Source organism: Nanorana parkeri, unplaced genomic scaffold (assembly GCF_000935625.1).
Source record: "Nanorana parkeri isolate BGI_ZX_2015 unplaced genomic scaffold, ASM93562v1 scaffold1019, whole genome shotgun sequence".
Classification (NCBI taxonomy): domain Eukaryota; kingdom Metazoa; phylum Chordata; class Amphibia; order Anura; family Dicroglossidae; genus Nanorana; species Nanorana parkeri.
Window position 1 is genome coordinate 506,310 of NW_017307287.1, and position 10,419 is coordinate 516,728.

General features: G+C 40.2%; 1 protein-coding gene across 1 annotated transcript in view; it reads right to left on the minus strand.

Moving 5' to 3' along the window:
- Positions 1-10,419, minus strand: part of CSMD3 (CUB and Sushi multiple domains 3) — a 576,345-nt gene that overhangs the window by 489,003 nt on the left and 76,923 nt on the right. Inside the window, exons 5-6 of the mRNA XM_018567203.1 lie at positions 8,614-8,701; positions 5,685-5,809 (exon numbers count right to left, since the gene is read on the minus strand). Of these exons, the coding sequence (XP_018422705.1) occupies positions 5,685-5,809; positions 8,614-8,701 (213 nt within the window). The remainder of the gene's footprint in view (positions 1-5,684; positions 5,810-8,613; positions 8,702-10,419) is intronic.

The window sequence follows — 10,419 nt, forward strand, 5'->3', positions numbered from 1 at the left end:
GAGACACCATTAGATCCACCTGAGGATTGCCTCATCTTCCTACAAGTGTGTTGAAGATTTGTTACCTGTATTTGTTCTTGGAATACTGGAGTGCCTGGAATACTGCCTTCAGCTCTAGTAGAGTGGACAAAGTGTTCCTCCCTATCTCCGTCCATAACCCTCTGTGCGAATAGGTTGTCCACGTGAGCTCCCCAACACGATCCGCTTGCGTCGGTCGTAATGGTGACCCACGGGGTGTTCCCTAATGGAAAACTCCTTGCGCAGGTTTTTGTCTTGAGACCACCATTGTAGGGATACCTTGACCTTGCAGGAAATGGCGATCCCCCTGCCTCTTGTTCCGATACCTTCCCTGTTGGGAAAAAACAACTCTGCAGGTCGCATATTCCATTGGGCTCACCGAGTAAGGCCTATGGTTGAAGACATGGAACCCAACAGGCCCATGAACCACTCGGCTGTGACATGCTTGCTTGCCTGCATTGTGCCCACCTTCTTTTTCATTTGAGAACTCTGTCCTTGGACAGTTGAACCGAGATTTGTATTGAATGCCGCTCCCAAGTACACAATCTCTTGAGTCGGCGTCAGGTTGCTCTTCCCATTGTCAGTAACCATCCACATCTCTGCAGGGTGTCTATGCTGATATTTCTGCTGGAGATCATCTCTTTTTCCAAATCTACCAGGATTAGGACATTGTCAAGATAATGGAAAATGGTACAGTTTCAGTACCTATGCTACAATGGTAACCAGATATTCAGAGAAAAAGTCCTGGGGGCGTTGCTGAGCCCGAATGGCATTGCCCTGAATTAAAAATGCCCTGACCGATACAAAATCCTAGGAACTTCTGCTGATCTGGAGCAATGAGAACATGGAAGTACGCATCCGTCAGCTCTATGGACATCATACACATCCCTGGATGTACCACTTGTATGATCGTTTGGAGGGACTCCATTCTGCACTTCCTGACGCGGATGAATCGGTTAAGCTGGTATAAGTCCAAGACTGGCCTCCAACATAATTTTGCTTCGGAAGTTAGGAACAAATGGGATAGAACCTCTGGAACTCTTGCTGCTCGGGTACCGCAGTTATGACATCTTGGGATGAAAGGGAACCCCCAAAGTCAAACATAGCCCGTTTCTTCATCAAGTCCCTTGGGAGTTTGGTCACTATGAACCTGCCTTTTGGGGGAAACAATCTGAATCCCAGTTTGTATCCCTCAGCGATTATCTTCAGTACCCAAGCGTCTGCTATTGATTCTTCCCAGAGATCTAAGAATAGTTATAGTCTCACCCCGACTCTCACATCTCTTGGACCGACACCTTCATTGATCAAGTAGATTCTCTTTCAGGTTTGTAGGTCCTGGAGTCATGAAAAGTAGTATAATTTTGGCGAATCCTGTAATCTCTATAGCTTCTCTGGTTTCTCCTCTCTTGAGGTAACACCGCTTTAATGCCATCGATAGCCTTTAATATAGCTATCCAATTTCAGGCCAAAAAGCATATCACCTTGGAATGCCCAGGAACATAGGCTGCTATTTGAGGAAGAATCGGCCCCCCATGGTCTGAGCCACAGTGCCCGGCGGGCTACTAAAGAGGATATCATACCCTTGGACACGGATCCCGTAGTGAAATCAGGTGCCAAATTTCATATCGTGTATCCTATCCAGGAGACTGTGTCCACTCACTCCCCTGTTAATATCATCCTCCAGATCTATCCAGAATTTAGAAGTTCTTGATACCGAAGATAAGGCCACTGCCGGCTGAAGGCGTATGCCTAACACAGTATAGGTTTTAGGGTTAGTTCACACCAGAAACTGCATCACAATTGTGTGCGTCTGCGCAGTTGCATTGCAATCTGTTGTGATGCGTTTGCACTGCGTTTTGATGCGTTTAGTGCAGTTAGATGCAGGTAAAGTAGGACAAGCAGTACTTTTCCTGACTGCAGTTGAACTGACTGCAATGGTGTGAATTAGGCACAAGAAAGCCCATAGGAAAGCATTGTGATGTATTTTGACTGCAGCAGTCAAAATAAATGGACTGCATCACAACTGCATATGTTATGAACTTGCCCTTACGGCCTGTTCACAACATTTTCTGGTCCCGATCTGGAGCAGATCTGCAGATGCTGAGCAATGTGTGCAGCACGTTTTTTGACGTGCATTTGATGTGTTTTTACCGCATTCCAGACGCATTCCATTTTTCTTTTCAGTTAGCTGCAGTGCTGTGCGTTTCTGGCACATTTTTGTTGCGTCTTGAGGCGTTCGTGTGCGCTTTCCGGACCAGAGAAAATGTGACATGCAGTATCTTTGTCCGGAATGGAAAGCACTGCGTTCGTGTTATCTGGGGCCCATAAAACACATAGGGATACATTGTGATGCGTTTTTAGTGCAGGTGTGAACTGCTCTAGTCTGGACAGAATCCGGACATTGTGTGAACAAGCCCTCTTTCATGAGTTTCTTTGTGATCTTACTCACAGGAAAGGAAGATTAATTCCGTCTCTGCCCCGCAAAGTGTCTGCTTGAGGGTGACAGAACCTCCTCTCCCCTTTCATGCATCTGACAATGCAAATCGGGAACTGCTTGCTCTTATTCTCTTATGGGAATGGCCAGCTTGCCTCACCCGTTTGGCTACTGCCCGTTGGATAAGATCCAGGATGTCGAGAGAATTGGAAGCATGCGCTTTCCGGACCAGAGAAAATGTGACATGCAGTATCTTTGTCCGGAATGGAAAGCACTGCGTTCGTGTTATCTGGGGCCCATAAAACACATAGGGATACATTGTGATGCGTTTTTAGTGCAGGTGTGAACTGCTCTAGTCTGGACAGAATCCGGACATTGTGTGAACAAGCCCTCTTTCATGAGTTTCTTTGTGATCTTACTCACAGGAAAGGAAGATTAATTCCGTCTCTGCCCCGCAAAGTGTCTGCTTGAGGGTGACAGAACCTCCTCTCCCCTTTCATGCATCTGACAATGCAAATCGGGAACTGCTTGCTCTTATTCTCTTATGGGAATGGCCAGCTTGCCTCACCCGTTTGGCTACTGCCCGTTGGATAAGATCCAGGATGTCGAGAGAATTGGAAGCGGTTGCTGCCTCGTTAAGGCACTTTCCCCACAATTCTTTGAAAAACCTGACATCTTGCCAAATTATCTCTCCTTGTTACTGAGGATGAAGAAGATTCAATTTCTGCAGGGCTCAACATAAAAGTATATGACTGTCAGAAAAAAAAATGCACTCTTTTTTTTCTTCCACTGCAATTCTGACCACTTTTGTTCAGTTTGTAAAAAAAAAACAGCCATGGATTCCCTTTAAACATTTAAAGCAGACACTTATTCTAGATGAGGGTGTGGTATGGATTGTAAGGGGGGACCACATGCAAATAACCAAAAAAAGGGTGCAGGGTCACCTGCACCCTAGCTTGCAAGGACAATGTGTTTGGGCCAGCTGTCTGCTTCCAAAAAACCAATAGCATCAATGGCCTGCATCATAACAACCAATGATGTTTTGCAAAAAAATATTACATGGGGTCCTTCTCAAAATCTTTACCAGACCATATCCAATATGGATTTTAAGGGGATACCACACACAAAAACCTGAAAAATCCCCCCATGCCAGACCCTTATCTAAACATATAGCCTGACAGGCCAGCAAAGGGAGGGGCATTAATCAGTAGACAATAGCAAGCCTCATATCCTCAACATGGGGAAGGTACTTTGTGGGCAGGTAGAAAAGCCTTCCCCCAACAAGGCACCTTGTCACCCTGTCGATAGGTGCAGCAGCCTCTTCCCCACATCCAGTCTCCAAGAAGGCTTACAAATATCCAGCCCCCACCTACTTGAATGAGTAAGGGGTAGATAGTAAGCACACAACACAGTGACAACATTTCTTTAAAATGATTTCCATTATGTAAATCCCTCATCAATCAAATTGTCCAGTGGTGCAGATCCATGTTAATAATGATGATTAATGTCTGGCGGCCTGCTACAGCAAAACACAGCAACCGCTAAGATGATCCACTTTTGTGGCCCTGCCAATCCCAAAAACAGCCACACACTGCCTATCTTCACCCAGCTCTTCTTTGTAAAATCCAGTCAACTCAAGACTTGTGATCTGCAGGAAGAATTGCTAGGTGAAGATTGGCAGTGTGCAACTATTTTTTGGGATGACTTTGCTGTGTAGTATGGACGGCTCTCTGGCCAGCGATGAACACAAGTAGTGGAACTTTGATGTGTTAAGAGTGGTGGAGGTCTCTCTTTGTATTTAAATCTTGTGGCACAAAGGGATAGAGGATCACAGGTGACATCACTGAACAAATATGAATGGGCATCTTATATTGTAAAGTGCTGCACCAACAGTTTGTGCAGCACTTTACAATATAAGGAAGACATTACAATACAATTCAAGACAAGATGGTAAAGAGGGCCCTTACAATCTAAAAGGGAGGGGCAAGTGATACATTAGGAGGTAGCTGTGTGGGGAAGAATTGTTTGGGTACGTGTTAGTTCAGTAGTTAGTTTGAGGTGGGATAGGCTTCCCTGAAGGGATGATTCTTTATGGATCATGTGACAGCTTCTGATACAAGCGATCGAGCGTCTATAATGGAAGGACACTATATTTCCCCTCTGTTTGGGCTGTGGTCTCTTTAAAGGACAATACAGGGTAAACTCACCTGCTGGAGGAAGTGTGTGTTTAAAAAGACAGGAAGTGGTAGCTAGCAGGTGAGGAGTAGTGTGGAGGAGGTTGGAGAGTGGGGATTTGTGTACTGCTGTGAGTTTGAATATCAGTAATCTTGCTGGACATCTGTAGACTGGGAAAGTTAACCTGGAAGTCTGGGACTGTTTAACTGCGATTGCAGCTCTGAGATCTTCAGGTTGATGAGACTGTTCTTTTGTGTTGTACTGAAGAGTCACTGTCTGAGTTTGCCAGCTGGTCAGTGAAGAGATGGTCTGTTGTGTCATTTTGCTGCTGTTTTGCTGCATTTTGCTTTAAGTATACCAAAAATTATTTTTCCCTTGTCAACTTACTTATGCATAATATACTGTATGTGACCCTTACATGAAAATGCCAACCCCCTGAATAGTAAAATTAATTCATTTTAATTAACTTAGTTAAATAAAAAAAATCTAATTTTAAGAGAAACTAAAAAATACTAGCCTTTTACCCACTTTCTGTTGTGATAGTAACATGGGAAAGCTAATATTTTAAATCTCACCTAAAGAGATTATCACTGTTTGGGAGTGCATTCGTATTGAATTTGTGACCCTGAACCTTCCTGAAGCTGAAGGTAAGTATTTTTTCCTCTTGTTCTTGTAATATTTAATCTGGTTAATGTTTTTTATTTCATGCTGACCTTACATTTTTATGCAAGGTTTGCTTTAATCATGCTGGCTGTCCAGGCTACAATATTGCAAATTTCAACATAAACACTTTCCAGATTTTAGCTGTTTTGTGGTAGAACATATTTTATTAGCATTCTAGTTAGTGTCTAAAATAAGACTGATTCCATATTAGTAACAATATAATAAAGTAAGTCAACCCAGATCAGAGTGAGCTATATGCATAAAAATGTATGGGGGAATAGTGGAGAGTAGACATATATCACTACTTACTCATAGCCATCCAGTCAGATGGCATTCATGTCTAGGAGAAAGCCTGAATAGTGGGTGGGTGCAGGTTGTCAGACACTACACTTACCTTTACACACAGGCCTATGATCACTCCATGCTGCAAACACATCGGCAATCCTCTGACAAGTAATTTTTTTGTCACCTTGAAGGACATAGTCTTCATGACAAGAATAGAGTACCGTTGCTCCAAGGCTAAAACAAAACATAATGGGGCACATACCAAGATAACACAATGGTTACTCCAAAGTTAAGGATTGGCACAATTACTATTGCTTACAAAACTTACATACCCCAGGCCCATGCTACCAATTAACGTTTTCTTTATTATTCCAGAATTGGGTCACTAAACAGTTTTTTCAGCCTTTTGGAAAAAGACAGTCCCTAAAATGATCATTTAAAGATTAAAGCAGATAGCCTTAAAATAATAATTGCTTTCGGAATAGTATATACTGTTTATGGAAAGCAATAAAACAGATACAAAAGACCAGGTTCTCTGTTATAATGCAGTTTAACTCTGTAAATGGAAAGAGGTAAAAAAAGAAAAGCAAATACAGCATATTAAATATTGATAATTTCTATCACCCGAACTGATAAGATATATCATATTTGGTCCTTGTTAAATGGTGACACTGCCCTTTGTAAATTTGTTTTACAACCCTTCTCTATGATTAAATTGAGAAATGATTTACCAGTATGATAAAGATAGCTTATACACACATGCCTATTGATAACCTGCCACTTGTGTTTTGCTTCTTTCTTACATTTTAATTGGTACATTTGTAATTGTGCTTTTTAAACATCCCTCATCAGTACATCCTGGGTGATTTTCATTTTATTAAATTTTATCTGGGAAGGGTTTTTTGATGTACTTGAAGGACCATTATGGTAATCTTTTTTTCACCCTGTCCTGACAATAAAACATAGCCGTAGATATTAGAGGTGCACCGAAATGGAAATTTTAAAACCGAAACGAAATCAAAATAAAAAAAAGTCAGGCCGAAACCGAAACCAATACCGAAAATGTTTTTTATTTTTATTTTTTTAAATATTGTATTTTTTATAAACTTTCAAAAAAAATGTATATTCATTTTTATTTAATAATTCATTTTTTTATTAAATATTTTTATTTTTTTACTTTACTTTTAAGGGCTTTGGGGAAATATTAGGGGTCTAAACAGACACCTGATATTTCCCTTTTAAAATAGAAAAAGAGATTGAGAACACAAAGTCCTCAATCTCTTTTTCTGTGTCCCCCTGTTATCAATGAACAGGAATCCTCTATGAGTGTTCCTGTTCATTGATAACATGAGAACATTGTTTGTTTACTATAACCACAATTATGAACGAATGGGGGTGATGTAGATCACTCCCATTCATAATTGAGGATATAGTTAACATAACATATCCTCAATTATGTACACACACTCAGCGATCACTGATCACTGAGTGTGTGTACCTTGCTTTTCTCTCTGACACGCTGTTACAGGAGGCTGATCGAGCGGTGTAGAGAGGAAAGCCCAGCCTCCTGTGACAGCGCTGTCTCCGCCCCCACACCGCTCTGCCGGACTGTGATAGGCGGCTGAGCGGTGTGTGAGGAGAGACGCCGGCCGTTTACAGCGCTCTCCACTGCAGCGCTCGGCCGGCTGTCACTTTCTGAGGAGTAGTGAAACCAGTAGTAGAAACTGAGGAGTAGTAAAGAAACCAGGGATGTGCCGATGTATCGGCCGAAACATGGCTCTTTCGGCATTATGCCAAAAGTGCGATTTTCGGCCGATATGTTTCGGCGGCCGATATATCGGTGCATCCCTAGTAGATATACTCATAGTATTATAAAGTTTGCACTCCTAAACCATATCTTTTTCTGAGCTGGCAGGGGCAAGGATTAAACTGTACCAATTGCTACTTCAGGGGGTGCAGACTATTCCCTTTTATAAACATTTGGACCATTTAATATAAAAAAATGTATTTGATGAATAATATCCTGAGGGTGCTTTGCAAAAGTGCACATGCCTAATTAGACTTACCAGCCATTCACTTGTCGTTTATGCATAGGTGCTCATTTAGGATATAATTTCTCAATGAGAAAAGACTGAATGGTTCAACCATTTTCTGTATAAAGGGTAGCATGGGTGGACTGAAAGAGAAAGTGGTATAGGCTATTTTTTTTCACTAAGGTTTAGGTGTAATGATCAGCCTGTAGCCCTCATCACCTGCCGGTCATTGCTCAGCACTTTAGTGCAGGTCATTGTTACATAGTTGGTTAGATTTTAAAAATAAATAAAAAAACAAGTCCTTCGAGTTCAACCTAATCCATTGTGTTCAATTTATAAAGGTCATGCTGCAGTGCACAACTGTCCAGTTCAGGAATGCTAAAAGAAAATCCTGTACATTAAGCCCATGCCTGACCAACAGGTTTGTGTGTCTTCTGTCATTATGCAGTATTTATGATCACTCGTGCTTCTTGTATCAATTAAGCAATTGCCCTGCCTGTCCCTTGGTGACGCAGTGAGGTTGATTTACAAAAGACAAAAAAGCTGTACACTTTGCAAGGGGATTTTTCCTTAGCTTTGTGAATGTGATGAAAATTCCCTGTACAAAGAATGCCCAATAATGTGTAAGGAACATGAAAACAGCGTTTTTGCTTGCATATGATTGGATGATGGAAGTTAGCACCTCATCCTCTAAATCAACCTCAGTATGTCCACTGAACTTCCTAGCACTAAGTATGTAGTATAGACTTCTTCAGTTGATGTTGAGAACACATCTTTTGCTATATTGCAACATCTGACATCATCAACTTGTTGATTTCGAGTTTTTCCACTTCAAAGGCCTTTAAAGCTGGATAATTATGAATTGGTACACTGTTTCAGTTTCAATTGATCCTATTAGTTTGCAAAAGCAATTTCAGCAATGTGTTTTTGTTTAACAAAATGCCTGCCTCGTGTGACATCAACTTTAAAACCATTTAAATCAAAATTATTTTGGATTGTTGTTACCTAAAATTTGAGCCTATTCTTTTCCCATTTTCTGGTTCTCCTGGGTCAGGACACATATTTGATGCTTGTTTTATACCTCCCTCATTTACTGTGGACAAAAAAAATTAATACAATTATTGAACATAGGTGACATAATGGAATACAGAGAAACATTGCATCACGCACAAACAAAAACTATAACTAGCTTTAAATATTGGCAGCTTTTTACCAAATACATTTGTATCCAAGAAAATTATATATTGAAATTAAATAGGAAAGGTAAGCACTGCACATGCATTTTTTTTCCATTACAAAGGTTTTATGCTATTTTGGAAAAGTGATCTTAAGTTTAACTTCTGTAGGAGTTAAGCTCCTCCTTCTCTTTAATTAAACCCTGCCTACTTGTATATATTACAGCTGCAAAAAGATATGACTATGACAGAGTTTGGTTTCATTTATAATAGCTTTGGAGCTGAATGAAAATTGAACTTGTTACACCTTAGTCTTCCACAGCCTAATTTGCAAGTGCTGCCAAATTAATTGGCAAACAGAATGAATGCACACGGGAGCAGAGCAGCCTTGGGCCTTTAATGTGACTTTTCCAGAATGCATTAAACCTCTCATTATGGCTTCCAAGTGAAGCATTTACCTACCTCTCCCCTATATCTTCTTCCCTAGCAATACATTCATAAAATCGCATTATGTACTTAAATACATAATCATTTAAATATTTCTGTCTCTACCTCAGGTGGCAAATAAATTAAACATTTCATATCTGTAGACTTAAAAATAATTTAATTTAAGAAAATATACATTGTTATTATTTTTGCAAACACAACACAGTTATATTTGGGTGCAGCACATTTAAAAAAAAAATTCAGCATGAACTATAACATTTCTGGAGTGTAACATTGTTTGAAATAATAGATCATTTAGACATCAGTAAAAATAAATGAAAATAGGATACTATTTATTTTCTAAATGTCTTAATTGTTATGTTATTATATTATTCTCCCTTTATCATATTAGAAAAAGTGGATGAATAGATTGGCTGTATCATTTTTTTTAACTTTATTATAGAATATGCATCTGAGGTTACAAACCTGATGAATTATTTGATCCTAACTGTATTACCTTATTATGTCTTCACTATGTATAATATTATACTCTCACTTTAAGCTCACTTAAAAAGGATAAATTCGTTTTTTAAGTGATGTTTGTTGTTTTATATCATTATACTTTTCTCATCAATATGTTCAGTTCACAAATATAAATATCATTATGGAATTTGTATTTGGTTCATAATTGTATTTGCTCAAGGATTGTTATTTTATCACCGCCTCAAACAGCTTCTTTGCTTGCTCTCCTCAATAGACACCTCATCGAAACGTACAGGGTTATTCACTCAGCTTCCTTCGGGCTTTAGTGGGCTATAGTGAATAGCCTGTACAGCAGCACTTCAATTCAACTGAACCGAAGGGCTCTGGCAGCCAAAGCTAGCCGAAGAATCAGCCGGAGCTACGGCTGATCCTTTGGCTAGCTTTATGAATAACCCCCTTAGTTATTTAAAGTCTAACACTAGTGGTATTTTAACTAAAATCCCCTACTTTACTATTGTAATGCAGTTAAGCTCAATATAATGCACATATGCATACACATTTAGGGGTCTATACACAAAGCTGCCGTAGGCAGCCGAGTGAATAACCGACCCGAAGTGAAGTGAGCCGAACGCTGTTCGGCTATTCACTTCAGGCTTGTATGGCTGATTTCAGTCGTACACCGACCAAAATAAGCCATACATCGGCTTGCTGCAGTTGGCTTCGTGTC